The 27,224-nt window shown below is 45.0% G+C and overlaps 2 protein-coding genes across 3 annotated transcripts in view; one reads left to right on the top strand and one right to left on the bottom strand.

Annotated features, from left to right (window-relative positions):
- VILL (villin like) overlaps positions 1–22,802 on the top strand; it is a 37,870-nt gene extending 15,068 nt beyond the window's left edge. The window contains exons 4-20 of the mRNA XM_054060177.1: positions 2,051–2,247; positions 4,130–4,238; positions 4,552–4,662; positions 6,465–6,664; positions 6,752–6,830; positions 8,204–8,302; positions 10,538–10,691; positions 11,726–11,826; positions 12,504–12,641; positions 13,194–13,352; positions 14,211–14,390; positions 15,131–15,276; positions 15,972–16,116; positions 16,788–16,976; positions 19,417–19,485; positions 20,386–20,640; positions 21,863–22,802. Of these exons, the coding sequence (XP_053916152.1) occupies positions 2,051–2,247; positions 4,130–4,238; positions 4,552–4,662; positions 6,465–6,664; positions 6,752–6,830; positions 8,204–8,302; positions 10,538–10,691; positions 11,726–11,826; positions 12,504–12,641; positions 13,194–13,352; positions 14,211–14,390; positions 15,131–15,276; positions 15,972–16,116; positions 16,788–16,976; positions 19,417–19,485; positions 20,386–20,640; positions 21,863–21,976 (2,445 nt within the window). The 3' untranslated portion in view covers positions 21,977–22,802. The remainder of the gene's footprint in view (positions 1–2,050; positions 2,248–4,129; positions 4,239–4,551; positions 4,663–6,464; positions 6,665–6,751; positions 6,831–8,203; positions 8,303–10,537; positions 10,692–11,725; positions 11,827–12,503; positions 12,642–13,193; positions 13,353–14,210; positions 14,391–15,130; positions 15,277–15,971; positions 16,117–16,787; positions 16,977–19,416; positions 19,486–20,385; positions 20,641–21,862) is intronic.
- Positions 22,803–22,815: 13 nt separating this feature from the next.
- The window catches only part of PLCD1 (phospholipase C delta 1), a 59,405-nt gene continuing 54,996 nt past the window's right edge, over positions 22,816–27,224 (bottom strand). For both annotated transcript variants that reach the window (XM_054060173.1, XM_009558286.2), the window contains exon 15: positions 22,816–27,089. In XM_054060173.1, the coding sequence (XP_053916148.1) occupies positions 26,998–27,089 (92 nt within the window). In that variant the 3' untranslated portion in view covers positions 22,816–26,997. The remainder of the gene's footprint in view (positions 27,090–27,224) is intronic.

The raw sequence follows: 27,224 nt of genomic DNA, 5'->3' as shown, positions 1-27,224 counted from the left end.
CAACTGGTTCAACACTTTCTGTCCGGCTCTGACCTGGATGCTGGCTATCCCCACCGGTGAGACCAGCGCTGTGGGTAAAAGTTGTGCGTATACATTCGCCATCTAATCACACATCTGAATTTAATGTGCCTCTTGCAACAGCACTCTATGTTTAGTAAATCAGAAGTCCAGAGAAACCATTAACTTAGTAAATCATTAAAATTATTTATCTTCTAATCAACTGAGTCATGTCCAGATGCAGTAGAATGGTCAGTATATTCCTGGCAAACTAAATCAAGGCCCACACTTGCATGACTTATGAGAGTCTTTCGGGGATGTGAGAGATGGACAAGCGGAGGGTCTAATTTTCAGCAGATGATGTGAGTTACAGATGTGTGCCAACTCCTTGCGTCACACAAGCAGGGAAGATCACATCCTCATTTGGACATGTCCCCATCAGTACATATCTGCCCTACTTCGTCTGTCCCACCCAGATTTGATCCAGACCTACATGCAATCAGCTGAACCCAGGCTAGCCAGAAGCATGAAGAACCAATTCTACGCATCGCCTGTGCAAACTGCCTTGTGTTTCCAAAGCTCTATGAAAGAATGATGTGTTGCACTCATTGTCTAGCACTCCTTCCAAATCTCTTCATCTGCATGGAGCAATCACCGTTCATCAAAAAATGTCCTTATGGTGGAAACCAGAAGCATTTTCCACTTCCTGTGTCTGAATGTCCCTCCTGCAAACATTTCCGTCAATCAAGAGATAGTAAAACCTCCACTGTCCCACAATAAACACATGCACATCCACCACACATCAAGCTGGAAGGGCAGGCTGGGGTAGCAATACAGACTGAGTCTCTTCTCGTTCTAGTTCATCACGCACATGCCTTTATGCTACCTTTTGAGAGCTGAATTGATCTGGTAGCAGCCACTCAAAGACGTGCTTCGAGCAGAATATGAGTTTCCTTGCAGGGAGCCGACTGTAGGTATCAGTATAGATTTTAATGCTCACAGGCTCAGCTTGCATTGCAATAGCTTCCCCAGGCAAAAGAGCCCTTAATCAACCCGCTACTTTCCTTTGCCTTTGCAGATAAGAGGGTAAAAATTCTCATGTTTGCATTCTGCATCTTCACTGGAGGCTCTCCAAACAAAGATTGTGCACAGGACAATGGGACTTTGATCATCTTCAATAGTAGTGCATTAGATTGAGCTATTTTGCCACAAATTAATTGTCGGTGCCTAGAGGAACTGAGCTCTATTATATTCAAGTTTTTCTACTGTGTTTCACTGCAGTATCACCGCACAAAGCAAATAAACAGAACTTAGTGTCAAATCCAGTTTATTAAATGAGCTTTTGTTACCTTTCCCAGGTGTCCATGATAGGGTTTAACACAGTGGGTGCTGAAAAATAACTGGCACAACTCGCATAACCATAAGCACACCTGCTCTTGGATCACTTGTCCCCTCTTTCTAGGATGCTGGGTTTTTCTGTAATAAGACAAATCACAGCATGCATGCATAGGCTCAGCTCCATTTGGAGTTATATCTCTTTTGCAAGTTAGCAGGAATTCAGAGAGAGTTTGTGTTACTATGTAGTGTGATACAAGAAAGAGAATGGGAAACAAAGGGTAGTGTCTCCAGGCAAATAAACAACATTTTAAAAGATGAACTATGAGAAAAGTCTCCCTCAAGTTTTAATATCAAACTCCACAAAGGCATGACAAGTTGAATACAGTAATTTTTGTAATTGTGCAGGTGGTCAGTTTCCCTTGATAACAAGAGTTATAAAAGCACGGAAAACACAAACATTCTTCAGTGGGTTTTTACATAAGCCACGGAAATGGTCTCCCAGATCTGGTCCCTGGCTCCAGGCTGAGCTCCCAGGGAGCATCCTAAGGCTCCATCCTGTCTCCCCTTGTCCAGGAGAAAAGCAGAACTGGGAAAGGCCTTGGGAAAGGGCTCCATGGTCATTTGTTTTTGACAGGTGTCCTTGGCCAGTGACATTACTTGAAACAAACATGTGGACTGTGTGTTCAACCTGACTTGTCTTTCCTATCCCTTCCAGACCAAAAGAACCTCTCGTGGCACTGCTGTGGATTTGCATTACTGGATTGGCAAGGATTCATCTCAGGATGAGCAAGGTGCTGCAGCCCTGTATGTCACCCAGCTGGACAATGCTCTCAGAGGGAACCCTGTGCAGCACCGGGAAGTGCAGGGACATGAGTCTGAGACCTTCCAAAGCTATTTTCGCAATGGCATTATGTGAGTAGTGTAAAATACCTTGCAATAAGCTAGGTCATGGTCCCTGGGCTTCCCTCTGCTTCTCTATATCTCAGAGCCATCAACATTTCAAATATCTGAAAAACACGGATCAACACCGAAGTTGGTCAAAATTCAGAAGAAAAAAAATCGTATTTTGAAAAAATTAGTTGGAAGCATTAAGTCTGGGACCATGTCATTCTCTTCTACTGTTCATTTGCCTGGACATCTGTAGTTGCATCTTAACCTCCCTTTTGTTCACCCTTGGGTATTGCTTTCTCTCCTCTACACACTTTAGATTGATTTGCCTATTCAGGGCACTTCAGACTAATATCCCTCTTGAAGAGAAGTGCTGATTTGTCTCACACTGGGAGTAATACTCCTGTAGTGGAAGGAGAGTTTGACTCTGAATTTCTGCTGCCTAAAAGACACTGTTGAACCCAATCCTGTGGTCTAGTCTCCCTTTGGGGTCTTTGAAAGACAACTCCAATAGCTGTCCTCCAGGAGGATCCTTACTGGCAACAAACAACCTAAGTATCTTGCTTTTAAACAGCTGAAGAAAACTCAGATGAAAACCCATCCTCAAATAATGTCCCAGCCTGGTCTTCGATACCTCTGTTTTGTGCATCTCTACAACCACTCATGAGTTTCCTTAGGACTTTCGTGAGACAAGAAAATGCTTTTATCCTCATCTTAATGATGAATACAGGGCAATGAAGGACTAAAATTCAGATCTTCCAAAGCCTGTAGGTTTAGAAGTCGATTTGGAAACCTATCTGCCTCTGAAATCAGCAAGTCTTAGGCTTCATCTTGGTCTAAACCACATGCCCAAGGTCTGAGGCAGAATGAGTAGTTAAAGCAAGCTATTTCCAGACCCTGCCTCGTGGACTTATCACCAGAGCATCCTTCTGTGGATGTGTCCAACTGAGCTAAACAAGTTTGAAGTGCTGTGAATCACTCACACGCCTGACCACGTTTGCCAATCTCTTCCAAGCTATGATAAAACACACATATTACCCACACTGCAAAAAGACTATAGAAATTTCAGCAATTATCTCTCTTTCCCCACGAATGGCAATTACATTGCATCGATTATTCCTGTAAGACCTGAAGAATGAACACTGAATCTGTTTGCCAGCATGGTCTAGGATATGTGGAAATGAGTTAGACTTGTCCAAAAACCATTGAAAAGGCCCTGGGACTACCATTGGGGACTGTGTTCCGTCAATGTGTGATTGTGTCTTCCTTGCAAAGTTGCATGGGAAGGAGGGGAAGGCATCATGCAGTGAGGTAATACAGTGCTAACAGCAGCTATTGCAAAATGTGTGTTTGAGGATCAAAAGATAACAAAGTTGGCAGATTAAATCCCAGAGAAAGTCAGTGTACTGTACCTGTTAACGGTAGAATTTTTTTCTGCTTATGACAACGATTTCCTATCTAATCTACTTTTAATAGAATAACTATTTTGAACAAGATCAAATTTTAGAAAAACAACCTGTTTTCTGCAAAATATGGGGGGGGTTAAATTGAACATTTATGAAATATTTCAATTCTGAGATGCCACTGATGTGGTTAATGGGATTTTCAGTTTGGTTGTGTTACATTTCCATTGCCATCCCTAATTTGCCTGTTGAACTACACACCTTCTCCCAAGATGCGCAACAGCAACACAACACCCATAACAAATCACTATGAGGAGTCGTGGTTTGACCAGGGACCATTAACAGGGTGAGGCAGTACAGCATTTGACATCCCATTTTTAGGACTCAGGTTATATTGGCTTTTAATTTTTTAGTTGTCACCAAAATCTTGAGATGTTCTTAAAGGATAGAGGGAAAGCTATTTTCTAAGCAGCTCTAACTCCTCGTTTCCTGCTACACAACAGCTACAAAAAAGGAGGCGTGGCTTCAGGATTTAAGCATGTGGAGACCAATATGTACAACATCAAGCGTCTTCTTCATGTCAAGGGGAAGAAGCACGTATCAGCCACAGAGGTAAGAGGAGCCCTCTCTCTTTATGGATCATTTCTTCTTGCCTCTCCTCCTACATCAATTTTTGACCTGGTTTGCTCATCGTTGCTCAAGAACCCCTACTACACGATTATTTTCAAGACCTCACTTAGGGGTTTGGTAGTATCATGGGAGATGCCATCAGGCTTAGTGAATGGCTGAGTTCTAGACAAATGAGCCTGTCACTGCAGACCAGTTGTTACATCCCCAAGGCAAGTTCTCATTGGCTGTGACCTATCTCTTGCAGCTCTTTTTGTCCCCCTCAAGTTTGCTAAATGCTTTCATTTCCTCATGACAGGTAGCGCTTTCCTGGGATAGTTTCAATAAGGGTGATGTTTTCTTGCTGGATCTTGGGAAAGTGCTGATTCAGTGGAACGGACCCAACTGCAGCATTGCTGAGAAATCCAGAGTAAGTATGGGCAAAAGCCACTTAGTATACTAGAGGTATTTATAGAATCATATAATCATGGAATCATTAGGTTGGAAAAGACCTTTGAGATCATCAACCATACCTGTCCACTATTAAATGATATCCCTAAACACTTCATCTACCCACTTTTTAAATACCTCCAGGCATGATGACTCAACAACCTCCCTGGGCAGCCTCTTCCGGTGGCCAATAACCCTTCCTGTGAAGATTTTTTTCCTAATGTCCAATCTAAACTTCCTCTGACACAGCTTAAGGCCATTCTCTCTTGTCCTATCACCTGTCGCTTGGGAGAAGAGACCAACACCCACCTCTCTACAACCTCCTTTTAGGTAGTTTTAGAGAGTCATAAGGTCTCCCCTCAGCCTCTTCTTCTCCACATTAAGCAACCTCTGTTCCCCGAACTGCTCCTCGTAAGGCTTGTTCTCCAGCCCCTTTGCCAGCTTCATCGCTTTTCTCTGGACACATTCCAGGACTTCAGTGTCTTCCTTACAGTGAGGGGCCTAAAACTGAACATAGCATTCAAGGTGCAGCCTCACCAGTGCTGAGTACAAGGGGGTGATCACTTCCCTGGTCCTGCTGGTCACACCATTTCTGACACAAGCCAAGATGCTATTGCCCATCTGTTGGTATCAGAGGTCCAGGGAAGCTCTTTGATCCATTCAGACCTTGCCTCAGCTTGATTTTCATGGGCAGCCACGGGCACATCTCTAGGTCCAACTCCAGAAAGGCATCCAACTCCCTCTGGGGAGGTCTATCTCCATCCCTCTGTTTCATGAGGTTTGCATGACACAGGACTACAGTGTCAGCAACACCAGCAGGTTTAGCTGTAATAACTACCACATGGTAGATGAATTTTAGTTATTTTTACAAAAATTCAGAGGGACATCCAGCTTGGTCAGTATGAGACAAGTAGGAACACATAAGCCAGGTACTAATAAGTCATATCCATAGCTCTTAAGGCACTTTGCAAAGGGGTAATTATCCTTATTTTACTGATAAAGGAATTGACATACAGAAATGCAATTAAGCAAGTTAGATCAATGGGTCATCAGCAAAGTTGGTGGCCAAACTCATACCAGACATTATAGACATTAAAAGGCAGGCGGGTCTGCTTTTGATGTCACCTGATGAGCTAGCAGGGGGAAAAGCTTCACAGGGAAGGCAATTTTCCAGGACACAGTGTATATTGGGAGGAACAAGCTGTGGTTCATCTCAGGCCTGGCAATCGAGCAGGTCATTTCCTAGGTCTAACAAAGAAGGACCCATTTTTGCTGTTGCAGTAAGAGTCATGGAAATAAAATCATTCAATGGAAAATGGAGATTTTGGCCTAATTAGTTGCTGAAACATCCATGTTTGTTGAAAATTTGAAGCATTTAAATATGAAATATCATCACGAGGCACCCAGGTTCCTGCAGATCTGCAGCATCCAGCCTCATTCTTCACAGCATGCATGCGTGTCTCTCCTAGGCCATCTCACAGGATCATTGGACCTGCTTATGTACAGTCGCACATAAAACCTGTTGTGTTTACCGCATGCCTATGCCCTGCAGGAGCAAAGAAATGGTAGCACTATAAGCAGCAATATTTTCCTGAGAGTTAGTTAATAAGCACACATTATAGACACATCCTCGTTTTAAATAGCTACATTTGAAGGACAGTAGAAGCTTCAGAGAGCTGTGGTAATCTGGCTTGGACTATTGGTGCTTAGTCTGCTCTAGGTCTGAGTCTTGCTGAATTTTTTGTCTGGATCAGGACTTACCTCCTGGTGATCCTTGTGCAGGGTCTCGCACTGGCTCGCAGCATTAGGGACAGCGAAAGAGGAGGCCGTGCTCAAATTGGCATCATTGACAACGAGAAAGACTCGCCTGACCTCATGCAGATCATGACGATGGTGTTGGGTGAAAGGCGCGGGGAGCTCCGAGACGCCATCCCAGACACTAAAGCAGATGAGCTGCAAAAAGCAAATGTCCGGCTCTACCAGTAAGTCTGGGGACGGGCTTCACATACCATCCCTTCTCATGGTGGATGCTGCAAAGCCTGACTTTGCTCAATGACTTTGTCTTTCAGTGTTTATGAGAAAGACAATGACCTGGTGGTACAAGAGATAGCCACTCGGCCCCTGACACAGGACCTGCTCCAGCATGAGGTGAGAGAAAGCCATCAGTCCTTAATAGCAAGCAAAGGAGCTAAGCAACTGTTCAATGTTTTCAGATGAGCAACAGTTTCAATGAGATACCTTGTTTTCTGAAAATTATCAGACCTTTCATCCTTCAGGTTTATCAGGTGTCCTAAAAACAGAACAGCTTAGCCCTATTAAAAACTCTGTGCCTGGAGGTAGGTGGTGCGTTGGAGCTGCTCTAACGATAGGTGGCAAATCGACTCCTTTCAGCCAAGGATGATATTAGCTTGGCAATAAGAGTCGAGGAGAGCTGGGGGCCAGGAATAAAATCCAGATGAAAATATAGCCTTTTAATACCTGTTATTGGGGGATAGCCCTCCATCCACAGAATTAAGAGCAAATAAATACTCCGCTCATAATAGCATGTCGATGTGTTTTCCTGCAGTAGCAAGTGGCAGATCTCAGTGACCCTCCATGGAATGACATTCCTTACATACCCTCTATCCAAGGGTTTTCAGAAAACAGAGGGTTCCTAGTTTCCTTCTGGCTAAAATTTGGAAGAGGATTTCTCATCCTTAATTCTCTGTAGTGTGAATCAACCTATCCCCAAAAAAATGCTGCTCTTGCAAGGCTCCAGCTTCTATATTCACCCTGGTATCAGCCTTGTTAAATCTCGATCTGCTTTTACAGGCATATAAAGTTTTTGCTTGTCAAAGTTCAGTTTGAAAAAAGAAGAAGCCTTTGGTCACACAGTGGGTTGTCAGTTTGGAGCACCAGCTCTCTGCAGTGAGACAGGCTGCCTAGAAGCCATCTCATCCTCTTTGGGTTTGGGATCCTACTGTGTCATAACTATGCAATGCTTTTAGCTCCAGATCAGGGGCGCAAGACTGTCACGCAGAAAATGTCTAACTTGGGCTTCTCCTGCTCCTTTAGTAGCAGATTTGGCATAGATAAGCACCACTACTAGCAGTGCTATAGGACAGCAGGCTGAGGATGATATCTCAACGTATACTTCTAGAATCTTTTGGAGCTGGTGTTTCTGATTGGGAACACCTCTGATGAGATGATAATTGCCAGTTTTGAACAGTGCCTAGGAAAAATACGTATTTTAACTCACTAAACAGCAGTTATGTGGGTTAGGTGAGCTCGCAGAGTTAGCATACTCATGAACCCCTGCACCATAGGGCTGATGGTAGTTGCAGTCCATTTACTGTACCATAGTAAATCCATCCACTGTTGCCTCTTCTAATGGTTGCACCAGGGCTGCAGCTCCTTGAGGCAAGGAAGAGAGCTAGACCTACATCTGTTCTAAATCCTCCAGATCTGGCCTGAGTAGGATACAAATGAGGACCTTTGCCTGTAAAGAGCTTTATACATCTTTTTTTTCTGTTTCACCTCAGGACTGTTACATTTTAGACCAAGGTGGGTTTAAGATTTATGTCTGGAGAGGAAAAACCTCCAGCCTGGAAGAGAAAAAAGGAGCCTTCACTCGAGCTGTGGTGAGTTGCAATATAGTACAAACAATGTTGTGGGATGTTAACTAAGTGCTAATCTAGATCTGACCACTAATTACAATTAAGTGTAGGTCTTGAGGAGGTGGTCTATGTAATAACAGCAAGAGAACTTAAAGGTCTAAGGGAAGCATGATGATATAAAACCACAAAGTTTTTAGTCACCAAATTGCACTAGAACTACGGGTTGTCACTAAAACTAGGAGGGAATTAGTTAAAGAAAATGAAGCAGAAAAGAAAACAAAACAGTTTGATACACAGTAAGTGATGGACTTCTGGAACTTGTTGCTTCAAGAGACAGAGGAGAGAGTGTTTGCAGGGCTGAGAAGGGATTAGATAAATTCCTGGTCAATATGTCCATAAACAGATATTAAAGGGGCTCTTCTATCCTATCTAATATCCATGACCCAGTGTTGTGAATGCTGAGGAGAGTGAAGGGATTGTGCTGCTGACGTGCTCACTAAACAGCATCTCCTAATGCCACTGACCCAGGCAGCATGGAACACTGCTCTGACCATGAAAAGCATCTTTTTTATTCCAAACGAAGAGTAAAACCTTGACCAAATCATTGAGGAGCTCAGTTACTGGAAAAAAATCAGGCCTTTCATGCAGATACTACAGACCTCACCTGTAAGGCCATTACAGGCAAAAATTCTTTTTGCAACTCCAGTGGGTCTGGGCCCAGGTTCTATGTGTTGATTTGAAGATGATACAGGGCTCTTGCACTGGGTAGAAAGAGATCTGTTGATTCAGATAGTCCCACCCGAGGCATGGCGTGGGCTCACGTTGAGCTATGGCACACCAGCATAGTACCTTGGCACCTATGCCCCTGCTAAAGATAGCTCCACAGAGCTATTTTCTGGCAGAGCGTGCCTCAACACTTCCTTTCAGGAAAAATTATCCTTGAGGAAGCCTAAGCGAGTAAGGCATTTACTATTTCTTTTTTTTAAAGTTGGCCTGTTGAACTGAAGGCTACAAGGAAAGTTAGCTTTTCATTCATCTATTCACTTCTGTGAACACCATAGACGGCCTCATCTTCAATGAGGTCTTACTAGGAGATACTGAACTTCAGTGGCCCCACCTTCAATGATGTCTTACCTGGAGACACCCAGCTTCAATACCGATTGCACTGATTGTCTCAGAGATGAAAAGCTTAGAAATTTTTTCCTTAAAAGTTATTGGGCAGTCCTCTACACTCCTTTCAAAAGCTTAACACCAATGCTTTTTAGTAGGCAATCAGTTCTGCAAATTCTGGCCCAGAGCTACATATGCAGAACAAAAGATATCTGTTTCTTTCAGTGTGCCAGGTGGGAGGGATGGAGAGACCATCTGCTCTACTTTTCCCTAAGGGGAGTGTGTGGCTGCAGTATTTACAGCAGAAGATGAATGCTCCAAAGCCCACAATCAGGCTTCTTCTTTAAGCCAGTTCTGTACCTCCAGGTCATCCTGGAACCTGCTGAGATAAACACAACAGCGGTTCCCAGAACCAAGAAATGACTTTGGTGCTGTGGCAAAACAGAGATCAATTTCTTCACTCTCATATTGTATGGAGCACGTCTGCTGAAGTAGTCTTTTAACTCAATAGTAGCTCCATCATAAAGAAATAATTTGGCTTTAGGGAAAAAAAAAAGAAAAAACCCAGATATTTATGAGACTTTAGTCCCTTGAGACCATAAATCACGCTCTGGGGTACTTAGCTGCCTCCATCCTTTCACTACTTTGTCATGCATGCTTTCTATCATGGTGCAGGGAGGAGAGTCTTCCCGGTTTAGAGAGGGCCAAAAAGCTTGGGCAACGGCAAAGAACTAAACTAGGCTCTTGGGTCATGGACACACCATATCGCTGCTCCCTCCACTCCTAGATCCATCACGAGAAGCCATCTACAGAGCTGTCTGTGATAGAAGAGGGGGCTTTTCATTAGACATATTGAGTGAGATTTTCTTCAAGACTGAGCTGCCGTGTAGATTTTAAGTTTAGGATGTGACCCAAGTATGGTTCAGTCCCCTAAAAACAGGCATAAACATGGATACTACAGTGAGAGCTTGTAGACACCTCTATTTATAAATCTGAATGCAAACCTCGGGGTGAATCCTGTCCTTGGTCATGCCACTGTCTTCAGTGTGGGACATTCACTCTTTTGGCTGGTTCAGGTCCACATCCCTCTTCTCAAGTCTGTAAAAAGCTCAGTGTGTCCCCACTAAAATTCTTTTTCAACCTCACTAGGGTTTTATCCAAGCCAAAGGCTATCCTTCATCCACCAACATCGAAGTGATCAATGATGGAGCAGAGTCAGCCATGTTTAAACAGCTCTTCCAGAGGTGGACAGAAAAGGATGAAACACAAGGACTGGGCAAAGTCTACACTACTGGCAAAATTGGTGAGTGTGTTTGTCCTGCATTTGGCTTTCCTACCTGTGCTAAGCAACAGCTGAGGGAACATCATTCACATTAACTGTCTCCTGCCTTTACTATCTTCGAAATCTAGTTCACATTCCCCTCATGCCTTGTATTTTCCAACTTCTTCAGTAGATGGAAAGGATTCTTGAACTGAACAAAGTTTAGAAGTGCTGAGGCTTCTTACGTGAACCAAACTGCCACTTATTCCAAATGTAAATGTTGGCCAAAGATCACTCTTGTCTGAAAAATTGTATAAAATTTCATGCTTGCAGAACTTCCTAATCTTCTTTCTGAAGGGCTAATACTGCACCTGATAAGGGAGTGTTGAACAACATTCTGCTTTCATTTACACTGGCATCCATCCAGGATCCTCTTGACGTCAATGGAATTATTCTGTATTTACACCAGGTGTAAACGGTGCCTCAATTTATCACACTGCTGAATGAATATTACAATGCATTAACCCCAAAGAGTAAGCAATACCAAAGAGAGGGGACTTGTTGATGAATAGTGGATTGGTGACAGAGACGGTGATTGTCTCCATCAATAATTTCTTAAAGGTCACAAATCTCTTTCCCTCGCAAGTTTTCTCTTTTCTCTCCACCTTTGTCTCTCTCTGTGCTGCCCATAAATACTCTCTCTATTATGAGCTGAAGGAATGCAGCCACTTTATTTCTTAAAGAGAAATTCTAAAAGGAGGGGAACAAGTATTGTTTTGGAAAACAATTATGAATTTTCAGTCAGGAGACAACTAATATTTTTACCACCCAGTCGTCACTGTAATGTGCTGTATGGCCAGTTGCCAGCCTGTAACACATCAACTCTGCAATGCACGAGCTCTCCCACATTACAAAATCAACATTGGTTTACTAGTGGCAGGACTGGCTTTTTGCAACCGCAAAGCAGGTTTTTCTCACGTGTATTACAACTGTGGATGTGTGTGGGTGATGCAGAAGGTTTATTTGTTATTGTGCATTCACTGAGTTCTTTTTTTTTATTCTGCTGGTGCTTGTAGCCAAGGTGGAGCAGGTGAAGTTTGACACCACTCAACTCCATGCCCGACCGGAGCTAGCTGCTGAGCAAAGAATGGTAGATGATGCCTCTGGGGAGATAGAGGTGAGAGAGCTCCTTTTGTTGACAGAAGATGCAATAATCAGTGTGTTTCCAAACATCTCTGCCTTTTCGCACACAGCAGTTATACAGAACTGTGAAGATGTGCCCACTTACCCTCCCCAAGGAAGAATGGCTGCAGCCACAGCAAAGTGCTTATGAACAAACACAGCAGGAGCATTTCTCCTCCAACCCATGACCAGTGGAAGAAAGCAGTCACCAAGATGACTCCTCTCCTGCCCTCCAATCTCATGGGTCATGAGATTGATACAGGCAACCCCATTTTTACACTGTCTCACAGTTAGGTCCATATCAACCAAACCTGTGCAGAGCAGAGGCCCCCCTCCCATTCTTGTGGACTCCCATGGAAGACGGAGCTGATTTAGAGAACATTGTGGGGCTGTGAGGGTCCTGGAGAGTGCTGGGACCTGAAGGCCTTCTGGAGTGGCACTGACTGCTGAAGGTCCATTGGTGCCATACGTATTATGCCAGTCACTGGAGAGACCTGACTTTGCCAGCAAGCATTTAGTCAAGCTGTGGGAACCTAGGCTGGCATCCAGGAAAGAGAGGAAGGGTTATCTTTCCCACTGAATACCTGAACTTCATTGATCTGCTAGCAAAGGGGCTATGCTCTGTCTTCACTTTGACTCCACTGCTGCTCACCAAGCTATTTCTTTCACCAGGTGTGGAGGATTGAGGACTTGCAAATGCAGCCAGTGGATCCCAAGACATACGGGCAGTTCTATGGGGGAGATTGCTACCTGGTCCTGTATACCTACCTGCGATCAGGCAGGCCTCACTATGTCCTCTACATGTGGCAGGTAGGTCAAGCCAAAGGAGAAGGGACTGTGCTTTGTGTGCTAGAAGCCTAACTGAAAGAAGCAATTGCACACGAAAGTCACTGGCGTCTAGAAGAACTCAGATGCTCTTTGCTCATCAATTACCCATTGCAAACATCGTAAGCGGTGCTTTATAGACAGCACAGATATTGAGCCCAAGCTAGAATCAGACTGAGAGCCAGCTATGTCCAGCAGATAGAATGAAGAATTATGGGACTTGCAAAGTTGAGGTCAAACTTTGCAGTCTTTCAGATTGTCCTTTAAAACCTCAGCTCCTGTAGTCATGCGGGGATATGAATATCATTGCTTTCCTTTTGAAAGCATATTATCTTCCTGTGGAATGCAGAGAAGCTTTGAAAATAGGATGCTAAAGTCTCCAAAACCAGAATGTAAGTTAAATTTAAACATTTGGTTGTTTTAGCTCTGATTTCATGATATTGTGTGCAGGGCTTGGAGTTGGCAAGATGTTACATTGTGCAGAGCTTTAGATTCTTCATCTCCTCACATTGCATGGGTCATCTCTCTCCTCGCCAGGGTCGCCATGCCTCTGTGGATGAAATCACCGCCTGTGCCCTCAATGCCATCGAGCTGGACAAGAGGCATGGGGATGAGGCTGTGCAGGTGCGCGTGACAATGGGCAAGGAGCCCACACACTTCCTGGCGATCTTCAAGGGCAAGCTGGTCATTTACGAGGTAACATGGCTTTGTGTGCATGAGCAATGGAAGGTGCAAGCACCAATGATGGCTTTGCAGTTGCAATGGAAATAGGCCAGAAAAGTAGCCCAGAAAAAGAGCCCGCCAGGTCTGCAAGGGCTGGCAGATAGAAGTGGTGGAAAATTTCTACCAATTCTCAAGTAGTTCAAACACCATTTGTGTAAACAAAGCCCTGGACTGACCCAGAGTAAGCTGTCCACCCCTGACCTTCAGCGTTAATATGTGATGTTCTTTCCAACTCTATCCCAAAAATTACAATAAGACAGTTGTCCTGTAAATTACAGATACTACTATCCAAAGTAGGTCCTCCAAAATATCCTACAGTTACACGATTTGAATTGTCTCAGAATGAATTATATCACATTAACTTCCAACCAACTTCACTTGCTACTTCGGCTGCCAACATCTGCAGTGGAGACATTGCAAATGGCTGGGGGGGAGGGGGTTTGCCTTCAGCTCTCAGTGGTGGTCCTACCATATGGCTTCCATGGCAGAGGTTCAGATAAGTCGAGTGCAGACGGAAAACACAGACCAGCTGCCTTGTCCAGTTGATTTGGAAAATACTTTGCAGACACTAAGATCTGCTCACACTGAACTTGAGCACCTTGACAGGAGCTGGTCAAGACTCAGAGTAAGCAGGGAGAAATGTGGAAGTTATGACATGGGGTTTATTCTGACCTGGAATCAGAAGGTGTTTGGATTTCCTCACCATGGTCCGATGCTGCAGTAGCATGGAGGGCTGTAAGCCCAGAAGCCTTCTTCCTCTAGCCAGTTGCACCTTAGATTTGTGTGCCTTCCTCACTCCCCAACACCATCCTTCCCTCTGTTTCCTTGCAGGGTGGCACAAGTCGGGCTCAGAAAAACACACCCGAGCCAGCGATCCGCCTCTTCCAGGTGAGGGGCACTGATGAGATGAACACAAAGGCCACAGAGGTTCCAGCCCGGGCATCCTCTCTCAACTCCAACGATGTCTTCCTGCTGGCAACCAGCCAAGTCTGCTACCTGTGGTGTGGGAAGGTGAGACCGAGGGGGGCAGACAAAAGAAGCAAAAATTGCTGATAAGGGGTTCAAGTTTCCAAGTTCTACTGATCTGTGGAGGTGTATCTTTGAGTACGTAGCCTCTTCATTTCAACGGAGGAAAGTGCACCTAGGAGAAGGCTCTGTTTGTGGAGGATCAACAGTAACACAGCCCTCTTTCTACAGAAGTAACCCATCCTGGGGTTCACCTCACCTCATTTTAGATGTTCACGCTGCTTTCAGATGAATAAAGTACCCCAGGTTCTCCAGCTATAAGAAATTAGCCAGGATTAGAGCATATTCATCTATCCTGTTTTAGTCATGTGTTTCAGGTTGAGATGGTAGATCAAAACAAAGCAGAAGGTTGCCCAGAGAAATCTCAGATGCCCCATCATTTCAAGTGTTCAAGGTCAGGTTGGATGGGGCTTTGAGCAACCAGATATAGTGAAAGATGTCCCCGCCCATGGCAGAGAAGTTGAACTAGATGACTATTAAATGTCTCTTCCAACCCAAACCATTCTGTGATCATATGAGTTTTGCTCTAGATGTCTTTGGCTGCACTGAATGTCCCTTGAAGGACTAGAATGGACTCGGTGTGTCCAGCTCACATGAAACCCTCCAAAGCATTCAAGAAGATCTGAAATTCTCCTGAGGATGGTAGAACTACGGCAGCTTTTCCCCACAGAGAAGTTTTGCCACTCTGCCCCTAATTGCACCTCAATCTTATGTTCTGAACACAGGGATGCAGTGGAGATGAGAGAGAGATGGCAAAGATGGTGGCTGACATCGTCTCCAAACGGGACAAGCATACCATTTTGGAGGGACAAGAGCCAGCAGACTTCTGGGAAGCCTTGGGAGGGAAAGCACCTTATGCCAGTGAAAAGAGGTAATAGTGACCTGCTTGCTTCTCTGGGCTTGGCCTGGCAGCATTAAGTAAGGGATCAAAGCTCTGCAGGAAATTGAGTAAGGACTTTGATACCACATCCTCACCAAAGGGAGCACTGGGCCCAAATCTCACGAAAAGCTTGGTCAGAAACCGCACTGAGTTGTATCTTTCTTGGTTTGGGGTTAGGTCTTCTGAAGTAAGAGCTGCAGATCCAAACTCTGCAGACAAGGGTGTGCTACAGTCTCCTTTCCCATCCATCCCATATCTTTTTGTAAGGGCTACATGAATCACATGTTCATTATTGGCTATGTGGGCAGACCCAGAAGTTTCATGACAATAAACCTGCTTTTGATCAGTCTGGGTTTCTCCAGACCTCTGGGCAAGTGACTTTTTCCTTTGCAACTAGGTCATCTGATGTGACTTTTACCTGAGAGCAGGTTCATCTCCACCAGGAGAGAAGGGTTCTGCTTTTGCCCTCTATGGGTCGAGAAAAAGTTACCTTTAAAAGTTGTTGATATGGTCCAAGAATTCCCTGAGATCTGACATTGCCTGACTTTCGGGTCCTTAGATGAGCATTGCCATGTTCCCATCTCTTCCATCAAAGTCAAGACAAGTAGCAGCAGGGCCCTGCAGTAAACCATGTGGGAATGATTTCCATCTCTCTTGCTTTTCTTACCCTGCCATGCATGAGGAAGGTTTCAAGAACAAGTAACACACTACCAGCCTCGCCTCTTCGAATGCTCCAACCAGACGGGTCGATTCATAATGACAGAGGTGGTGGGTTTCTGCCAGGAAGACTTGGATGAAGATGATGTCATGCTACTAGACACATGGGAAGAGGTCAGCACTGACTCCCCTCCTCTTTCTCCTAGCCATATTTGCAAACAGTTTATGGCTTCATTTGTTTGAATCCATCATTCAATGTGAAACCGAGGGCAGTATGGCTTCTGCCTTATCTCCAAACCCTTCATGATGCTTGGTCAAACAAACAGGTTTATGTCCAGTCCGTCTCACCCATGTACAAAACACATGAGTGAGGTGGTATTGCTAGCGCTCTTTCAAGAGGAAACGGAGAAACCAAGTCCATGCCTTGCTCCAAGGCCAGATGAGCTGGACCTGCTCCAGTCTTTGACAGTGCATGCAAGGGGATGGCACACAGAAACTTTCCCCCTCATTTCTCGGCACTGATGATGAGGATTTACATTAGACTATTTGAAACTGACTCTGAGGGGTTTGCTTTCTGAGGTCATTTGATTTTTTGGCCATGCAAAGACTAAGTTTAGCTACCTTGAAGCATGTGAGAGTTGTTTTCTGGAATGTTTATGCTTTGGGCCTGTCTCAAAAGCAACATCTTCTTGGCTGGGAGGAAATCTGGCATCAAAATCCTAGGGAACTGTTGGTAAACAACAATTCCAGACTTATTTCTGCATCTTTTGGCAGGGATGAACAAACAGCCATGCCTGGGCAGGTCCTAACTCCTCACTGATCTTCGACACCTTCTCTCCTTGTAGGTTTTCCTTTGGATTGGCAAAGCCTCAAACACATATGAGAGGAATGAGGCAATCGCCTCAGCTAAGGAGTATCTCAAGACCCATCCGGCAGGGAGAGACTTGGCAACTCCGATAATACTGGTGAAGCAAGGCTATGAACCCCTCAACTTCACAGGATGGTTCAACGCTTGGGACCCCTACAAATGGAGTGTAAGTTGCTGGAAAAGCCCTGTGGTGTGTACACACCCTCACTAGTGCTTAAAGGGCGTTATTGCCAGGGAACATAACCTGTATGATGAATGGAGTGAAACATCTCTGTGATGTGCCCTGAGCTTTGTGTTCCCTGAGCAGATCCTATTCCTGTGCCAGCAAAAAGTACCTGTTCGGTGAAACTGAGGCTTTTGCAAATATAAGTAAACGTACTTGAATTCACAATATTCACATTTTTATTTTAAAAAATATTAAGTTCAAAATCATGTCTGTGATTTCAGCCAAAAATCAGTGGGGCTGCTAGTGGTAAAATCAAGTTTAGAGTGAAAACAAAAGGACCCCATACAGAATCAGGGAGTGGTTTGGGTTGGAAAATAACCTTAAAGATAATCCATTTCAAGCCCCACCTACAGAGACACCTCCCATTGGAAAGCCTCATCCAGATGGGTCTTGAACACCTCCAGGCATGGGACATCCACAACTTCCCAGGGCAACCTGTTCCATTGCCTCACCACCCTCACTAGAAAAAAATTCTTCCTAGTATCTAATCTAAATCTTCCCTCTTTCAGCTTAAATCCACTCCCCCTTTTCCTGTCCCTGCACTCCTTGATAAAGAGCCCTTCCTCAGCTTTCCTGTAGCCAATCATAAAAACATCATAAAGAAAACTGGAAAAAAAAAAAAAGAGTTCACTTTTCAAAACGCAGCCAGAGAATAATTTAAGACCTATCTTTAAGGGCAAACTCTGGTAAAATGAAAGATGGGAGCAGACAGATCTTGTGTCCAGGTCTGCAGACTGTCCGACAGAGCCCAGGAGCTCTGGAACAAGGTTACCTTTGGTCCCTACAAACAAGCCCTCATCTCAAAGACTGATTTACAAATACCCGCTCTTCACTGTGTAGAAATGGAAACCTGTTCTAGCAGATGCATGAGAAAGTCCTTTCTCTCCTCTTTCAAATACATGGGCTTCAAATCATTTCAGGAGTACAATGTGGAGCAGATTTTCTCATGTGGCCAGTGCAGAAGGTCCCATCATGCACTGTCGGGACCCTGTGTCCGGCCCTGGTTGTGCCCAGCATGGTTGGACTGAGGAAACTGTAATGCATTTAACTCCATGCCAGTCCAGCCAGCCGGGGAACTCTGTGCTACAGCACAGAATGTATTTGGAATAAAGGACAATACTAGAGGGGCTACGGTGGTGAATAGAGATGGAATATCTATTCATAGCAAACAGATAGATGGAAGCAATGCTGCTGGGTTGTGCACCTAAATTCTTGCCACCCGATGGCACTGGTGTGCGTGGTTTAAGAGGGAAAAAAAAGGCAGAAGAGGATGAGCAGTTGGGAAAACCTCAGCTACCAGGAGGTGAATTCCCAGGGCCTTCCTTCCCTGGTGGGTTGGCATCTCACAAGCAATCCTATCTTCTATTTGCCCAAAGGTCTGTGAGTGAAGTCCCGTGCTGGAGCTTGCAGGTGGGACAGCCCAAGCAATGGCCTGAGAGTCCCCAGGGGACTTCACACTTCAGGAAAACTCATGTATTTTATTTGCTGTAGCTGGGTTTGCATTGTGTGGTGGTGGAGAGCCTGTCTTGACCATCAGATTTGGACAGATAAGACAGCAACTCCCAGAGTGATGACCCTTAAAACAATGTTAATGCTTAGAACAAAGGTCAAAGCTTGTTTTTTTTCCTGAGGAACCGCTGAAAAACAAGGATACTGCTCGTAAAATATGTGTATTCAAAAATATCCCCTATAGGCAGCTTCAGCAACTACAGACAAGCAGTCCAAACTGTTGATATCCCAGAAACATCTGGTGTGTGTGTTAATTACTCAGTTTTGGGTCTAAATCTGTTTGCTCTCCAGTCCATGTGTTTACTTTGTTTGTTCTTGTTGGGGAACTTTGTTGGATGATTCTGTAAAGAACTGACATCTCCTGGCTGCTTAGGAAAACACAGTCATGAGCTTTGCCAATATATCCAGCATATTAACTGGTAATACACGGCACCAAATGACAAGAAGTCAGGGATGGAGACTTTGAAAAATCTGTTGCTTTAGCTACATGAATCAGGGAAGGGGGGGAAAGGAATGTTATTTTATCCCAATTTTTCAAGCATTGCAAGATCTATTTAAAACTTAGAAGATTTGAATCCAGCAGTAAATACAGTTTCTGTCAATTTGCCTTCTGCTCTCTGAAGTCTTTAAATTTCCTGTTCTCACCTGTTACTGTACAATTGCAAAGGCTCAAGTTCATTTGTTTCTTCGTCTTCAAGCAAAAGCTCAGATTCTGACAGTGTCCTGATTCCAAGAGCTGGGGTTTGCAGGAATCACCAGCCGGCACCTTCGTGGGCTTTAAAATTCAAATAATCTCCTGATCCCATTAGACAACAGGAGCATATACTAGTTAAAGGCAGCCCATGCTTCTTACAAATCTCTTTATCTTTAGGATGGCAAGACCTATGAGGAGATGAAGAACAGCTTAGGAGACGTATCGGCTATATCCGAGATCAAAGTGGTGAGTTGCTTCTCGACCACATGGGTAGGAAACACCTGGGTTTAAATACCACCACGTCCCCCAGCCCATTCTCATGAAGGAGGGGACATGACGATCAGAGCAGGCGTGGGACCTCAGGCTGTCAGGATCAGAGCTGTGCTCCTCTGTGGAAAGCTGAGGGAGGTGTGACTAATAACCCATAAACACATCTAGATCTCCTGGGCCTTTTCCAGTCCTGTGAAGAGACATCTGTGGCAGGAGACTGGCCAGCTGCTTTCTAAACTACACATGCAAATAAAAGCGTGTGCAGCTAAATGAGTGTGCAGTTAAGCTTTGTATGAGTAGTCTGCAGTGCTGTGGCCACAAAGACCATGGACAAGAAAGGCACAGCCCAGTGGAGATCCTACAAAGCATAGAGAGCACAAGGTCCCATTATTCCCAAATATGATGGTTGCATAGGATCAGTTCTGTGCTAGGCAGGGGCAAGAGGAAGGCTGGAAGGAAGTGTGGGGGGTTTGAACAAGGGGACGTGGTAAGTTGGGGAGGGGTACACAGGTAATTTAGAAGTTTTAGGTATGGTAGATACCTAATCTCACCTTCTGCTCTCCCACACATAACTTCCCCTGCTGTTATCTTGAGAAAAATCAGACTGCTGTAAGTATGCAGTTATTTCTAAGGGCTCTCATCAGCGCTGTGCTTTTAGTATTCCTAAGATCAAGAATGTAACACTGATGGCAGTGCTGAACTAATGTTTTAATTTGGACTTTCTTCTTGCAGCTTTGGTTCTCCAAAGCAGCAGACTAAGAGATAGTCAATGTCAGGAACAGTCCCCTCAGCCCCAACAGAGAGAAGGATCCTAGGATACCTCGAAGTTGCTCTTCCAGAGCTTCTTGTCTTGACATGTTTTCCTTGATTTGGCAGGACCTTAACAACATCAGCCTGAACAAGAGAGCCCTCAGCACGGCCAGCTTGGCTGTTCCAGATGTTACAAGTTCTTCCCCTGAGTATAAATCACACTTCAACCACAGTGACAGCAACAGCTTCAGCAATAGCAGCAACTACAACAACAGCAGCCCTTCCTTGTTGCCTAATGGTGAAGGAATTTACTCCCGAGAGGTGCTGATGAACAGGACAGTGGATGAACTTCCAGAAGGCGTGGATCCCACTAAAAAAGAGGTGATGGCATTGCTGGTTTGATGCCTTTGTAGCTTAACCTGGAACTTAATCATTGGCTAATTCCTGCTTGAGGCTCAGGGACACGGAAGCTGGACGCATAGCTTTCATCAAAAAAACAGAACTTCATGTAAGAGAAAACTGTGGTAGTTTTACCTCACTTCATGTATTTCTTGGGGTCATCAAGGGGAGAAAACTTAATTTTAAGTAGTTAATTTTCAAAATATTTTGTTCTGCTAGAGTTCTGCCACCCAGCCTCCATTCTTGGAGGGACAGAGAATCAATCTCACAGAGTTCCTGTGAGACAAGGTGACACAGCTGAGAATGCAGCTGAGATTTACATTTTGCTTGGGCTGCAGGTGTTGGTTTTCATTAGAAACTCCTCAGAAAGCTTGCATTTCAGTAAATCCCATCCAGGGACAAGGAGGAATGCCACCTCTCCTTTTTCTGATCAGCCCAAAGAACATCTGTAGCTGAGTCCAAGCAAGATGATGGGAGGGACACAGGGGGCTGATTCCCTCTACTTTCTACCACCCAAGTTCGACCAATGTCTTGCCCTAACAGATCTCCCAGCAAAGGCCAGTGCCTGCAGCCAGAGAGTTGATCCACACCTGGGCCAGCAGCTCTGACCCACGGCAATGCCCATGCTCTAATGGTCCTGTTTCAGCTGGGCTGCACGAGTGCTTTCTTCTACCCAAAGTGCCAGGGAAAACTCAGCCTCCGTTTCCCACAGAGTCCTTCTCAGTATCACTCATAAGCCTGCCACCCACAAAATTTTCTGTCTTTGCAGCAGTGGGAGTGGATATTTCCAGTGCAGTATCTGGCAGAGCTGTGGGGGGAGACTGGGTGAGAGGAAGATTATTTCACTGTGAATCACTACTTAAGAAACAAACTTTGGCCAGCAAAACTTCTCTGATGAACCATGTCCCAGCTTCAGTATGATTAGCAGGAACATCATTCTACCCAGCGCATGCCAACTGTCAAAACCAGACCATCCCTTTGGTGCGGCAGGCTTTTATTCTCGTGGTGCTTTGGGAAACAGGATGAGGATCAGTTGCTATGACGTTCTAATTTGCGCCACAAGGACAGGCAGCTGGACAGGAACTGTTGGTCTAGAGTCAGAGGTCATCGCTGGCACAGTGAGGAAGGGATGCAGCCAATGGAGGTGTCCCAGCCTCTGCAAAAGCCAAAGCTGACCTCTTCTTGCTCTCTCCTCCCACTGCAGTACTATCTCTCTGATGCCGATTTCCACGATATCTTCGGGAAGTCCAAGGAAGAGTTCTACCAGATGCCCAAATGGAAGCAGCAGAACGAGAAGAAGCAATATGGACTCTTCTGAGACCGTGGGGGCTATCTGGCATCCAGTGACTCTGGGACCAACACTTGCTCTCTTAGGAGCTGCAGGGAAGAAGTACAAATGTTTGTTCAATGAACCCAACCCAACATCGCAATCATGCCCAGCTCCGATGCATTTATTTCAGCAGCCACTGTTCATGGGATGGCTTCTTTCTCCCTGCAAACCCTGAACCAAGAAAGCAAAACCTTTTGCAGCAACAACTGTGCAGGATGTTCTTACCTCTTTTTGACACTTTATTGCTAATTGCCATGAAGACAAGCATGTGCACACAAGCATATTGTAGCCTCTTCTTTCCTCTCCCTTTTGCAAATTGCCACGTGCAGAAGGTCACAATTTTCCTTCATTTGTAAAAGTTTAAAGTTAGGCAAGACAAAGGCCACTTGAAGCTGCTATGTACACTCTGGGTGAGACGAGAAGGGTGAAGCCCTAGGAGGACAGAGCGGGAGCCTTGAGATCAGGGAAAAGGTAATGGAGTAGCCAGATGTGTGATGGAGTAGCCCACGAAGTGAGATCAGGCAGTTTAGCCCCTTCTTACCTTGCAAAAAAAGCTGCTTGCCAAAGAACAGCAAGGATCAGTTGTAGACTAACAAGCACAGACCAGTGGAGGTAACACAAATGAGAACCTGACCTGTAGAAAAAACACTTAGCAGGAACATATTTATTAGCTCACCTATTTCAAAAGGATGGTGAGATTTAGGGCTAGACACAGTTGTTGATTTTGATTGCCAAACAAGACACAGACTACTTTTTTTTCATTCAGACACCTTCTTCGATCTTATTCAGCCTTCCTGAGCACAACTAGATACAGGGGAACTGTCTGCAGATCAGAGGCTTGAGGAATCCACAAGAGTTTTGAGTCTCACCTGAGGCAGAGAGCGTCCTGCTGAAGGGCTTATCAGTCTTCCATCTCTGTGATGTCCACAGGGCTGAGGGTGCTCAGTCCCATCAGAGGTTGCAGTGGGAATTGTGAGAAATCAGTGATTAAGGGATGCAACGGTAAGCTAAATGAAGAAACATAAGTTTAAGAACCCAAAAGACATGGATTTGCAGCTTTACCTCATTTCCAACCTATTAAGTTATTCCAAATAAACAGCCAGCAGCAGCATTGTAAGTGTCCTTGATCAGCATGTAGGGTAAGACAGCAGTAGAGAAAAGCTCTGCAGGGCCACAGATCCTTCAAACACATGGTCCTTAATGGGATTGGGATTTTTTTTTTTAAAGAACAAACTGAAAATGTGAGGCCCCCTCTGTTCCCAAACACCATATAGACAGGACCATTTGTCTCCCCATGCCCAGGTACCCTGCCCCTGAAGCCCCCTTACTGCCTACAAAAAGGCGTACTTGACTGTTTAGCAGTTGGCCTGTCAGCCCAACTCTGCGGCAGGGATGTGGGGATGGAACTGAGAATCTACAAGTATCCAGTGGTTGAGGATTGAAGAGCTCTCACTGAATACCCAGGTGAAGTGTCACCACCTGGCTGTGCTGGAGGCAGGGACCTCCAGGTGATGGCATTTTTCGGACAGGTCTTTGTGTTTAAGAATTGGTAGTTCCTTCAAATAAGGCACAATCCCATCACTACCTCCATGCTCCTGCCACCACTTCATCTCATTTCTGCTTTAGGATCCAGCCCAAAACACATTGAACCACCCTCCCAATCCCACTGCCCTGCAGAATAAGGTAAGAGTCAAGCAGAGACACATATCAGCCAAATTACATGCATGATTGCTCCTGTTGTGTTCACGCTGGATACAATCAGTGCCCATTATCCCTGTTTTAGCTTCCATTGCAACTGCTGGAAGTGACAATATTTGCATCACCCCGCTGTGGCGTGCTCCTGCCAGCCCCCAAACCAACAAATCGTGTGTGCTCCTCAGTAAAACACAGCAATGCCACCTATCAGCCATAGAATCATGGAATTGTAGAATAATTAAGGTTGGAAAAGACATTTAAGATCATCGAGTCCTAACACTGCCAAGCCCTCCACATGACTACATCCCAAAGTGCCACATCTACACATAAATCCCAGGACTGTGGGCTTAAGCAGCCTCATGCGAACAAATAGAAAGCAGCAGAAATACTGCCAGATTAGGGAGATTAGTCTGGTTTGCTACAAATTGCTTTAATTCCAGCTGCCACGGCACATACCAGCACACATAAGTGGAGTGCTCCTGCATGGGATTTTCAGATAAGGGATCCCACTGCTATTCAAGCCTGTTGGAAACTGCTGCTCTCCTCATTTCACAGGGAGAGTTGTCTTTACTCTGTGCCTCTGATGTCTAAAGAAAGCTGCTCACCCACACAGAATCATGGAATAATAGCATTGTCCATCACACTCTAGTCCACCCCATCTCCATCTCAGCTACCTTCCCAGCAGTTTTCCCTCAACTGTGCCTACCTGATGAGGAATGTTCTCTGTTCCCACAGATCTTGCCTACCTTATGTAAGTACACAACAGGCAGAGGAAACCCTGGGCTCTCCGTGTAGTCCATCCAACTCACTTTGGCTTGGGATAGTATCGTCCAGCCCCCACATATCTTCCCACTCCCCGTCCCCCTGCTTCTCTAGTACTGGCCACAGCAGGCAGTTGAGGGCTGGTTTGGCTCAATAACCCAAGTGAAATCTAATCCTTCAACTCCAAAAAATGCAGATAATTTGTGCTCAGCCAACTCAGCAGACTGATCTAACTCACCCCACATGAAAGAGAGGCAGAAATGCCTACTGTCAGGCTGCATAGTGCAAGCTTCCTCTGTGGTAGGGGGAAGCCCTGCACCTCCTTCATTCATGCTTTTATATCCCATGACTCCTTTAAGCAAAATCTCAGAGTGTCCTGGGAGCAGAGATGGAACTCAGGGTGTCCTTGAGTTGGAGTCAGGGATGCTCCAGCCTTGCCCTTTGAATGCGTCTCCTGATACAACATGCCCCATCCTAGATGCAAGCTGAGAGAGAGCCCATGTCATAGAATCATGGAATCGTAGAATCAGCAGATTGGAAAAGACCTCTTGGATCAAGTCCCACCATTCCTACCTGTCACTAAACCACGTCCCTCTGCACTTTGTCTACCCATCTTCTGAATACCTTCAGGGATGATGACTCAACCATCTCCCTGGGCAGCCTCTGCCAGTGCCCAATGACCCTTTCTGTGAAAATTTTTTTCCTGATATCCAGTCTGAACCTCCCCTGGCGCAGCTTGAGGCCATTCCCCCTTGTCCTATCACCTGTCACTTGGGAGAAGAGGCCAGCTCCCTCCTCTCTACAACCTCATTTCAAGTAGTTCTAGAGAGCAATAAGGTCTCCCCTCAGCCTCCTCTTCTCCAGGCTAAACAGCCCCAGTTCCCTCAGCCACTCCTCGTAAGACTTGTTCTCCAGCCCTTTCACCGGCTTCATTGCTCTTCTCTGGACACGCTCCAGAGCCTCAACATCCTTCTTGCAGCGAGAGCCCATATCACTGCAGGAAACCCCGGTCTGCCTCAGTGGCCTCAGCTGCTCTTGCACCCTTTCAACTATTGGTTGTTAACTCAATATCAGCCTTTGAGTTGTGGATATAAATTCACATTTGATCTGGCAATGGTTTACAACCTCACACAATATTGTAGTGAAGAGGAAAAAAATCAATGTCCAGCAATAATTACCACAGCATAACAAACTCCAGGTAGGACTAAATAAAACTCAGTTTTGTGGCGGGGAAAGAGTCACTAAATCCAAGGTATTTTGGACTCCAATACAGTCAAGCAAGTGAGTGGAGTGGAATCTGTTTAAAAGGACATTAACCCCTTCAGTAGCAGTCCATCCTCTCCACTGCCAGGCATGAAAAACCTCAGAAAGACAGATCCCTTTAAGAAATTAAGCAAGCCTATCTCCTGCTTCGTGTGTGTTGTATTCAAGTAAGACGAGGAGGCAAACATTGACAAGTAACTGGATTTTTCCAGATTTTTTTACTTTTAACAGTCTAACATATTGTTAGGAACATAGTTGGCGCTTCAAAATATATATTATTTTATTTCAACAATATTCCCTTAACTCTGTAGTTGTACTTGAAGAAAAGTCATCTCTTGCCATAAATACTGGGTTGCTGTTTGTTCGGGGTTTCTTCTACAGTGCAACTGGGACAAGGCTAACATTTACAACTATTTCTACCGCTACTTCCCCTGTGTTAAAAAATGACATTTTTCAATTTAAAAAAAAAAAACCAAAAACAAAGAAAGATTTACTGCATTAAAGAAAAAGCCCCACTGTCAGCTGAGTGTATTTCCACTGTCATCGGCAGAAGACGTTTTCTGAGGTCCCTTTGATTTGGTTTCACTTTGGGTTAGAGGGAAATCTGCCGGTCGGCAGCTTCTTTCTCCTTCACAGGATGGGAGCCAGGCTTTGAATGCAAAGCGACCTGGCGGAGAGCCAGGTACAGAGGCAGAGTAGTGTTCATGTATTATTTATTATCATACAAAAGGAAAGCCGAGTTATATAACACAGGCCTCTGTAGTGCAGCTTTCTTTTTTAATCTGTAAGAGATAAAGGAAGAATTCTGTCCCTGTTTAAGACTTCATATGGTGAAAGATGTCTGACATCTGAAGTTGCAAGGGTCATCTGGCACCTGGGCACACATTTCAGTGGTGGAGTGGGTTTTTTTCTTGCCCCGATGTTGGATGTTTGTCCAGATGTCTGACTGAACCCAACCCAAGAGCTGTACTTTGCTAAAAAGGTGTCCCTATCTGCTGGCTAAAAGCAGAATTTAAAAAAAACACACTAAATAAAGTGAACTGAAAACACAGATGGATTGGTCAAATGGGTACAAAAGGATTAAACTCAACAGCAGCATTAGGATGTTTCCAGCACGCAGAATGGAGAAGGTTGATGGCTATTTCTCATCAGGGGTCATATAGGGCACCGTGTGCTACTCCAGAGAAAGAACTGGGCGTTTAACAGGACTCTGACATTGGCAGACTTTGCACGCTGAATTCCTTCTAGGTCTGTAACGAGGTTCACTGTGCCCTGAAAGAGCCAAGCTGCTAATCACAGTCCTGGATATTGATGTACACAAAGAGAGTGGAGGAGGAGTATGGGTCTCCATTCTTGGTCAGAAGGTGGATGTGGCGGTAACCTGGAAACAGAGACACAGATGGAAAGTGCCCTTTTGTCCAGTTGCAAAAATATTTGCTGACATTTCCCAAGACCCTGCAAAAACATCTCCCTTCCTCAGAACATTTTGCTCCCAGTACCCCACAGGACAGGAAGG

This window comes from Cuculus canorus, chromosome 2 (genome assembly GCF_017976375.1).
Source record: "Cuculus canorus isolate bCucCan1 chromosome 2, bCucCan1.pri, whole genome shotgun sequence".
NCBI lineage: Eukaryota > Metazoa > Chordata > Aves > Cuculiformes > Cuculidae > Cuculus > Cuculus canorus.
The sequence above is the reverse complement of the archived record's forward strand: the minus strand, read 5'-3'. Positions and strand labels throughout refer to the sequence as shown.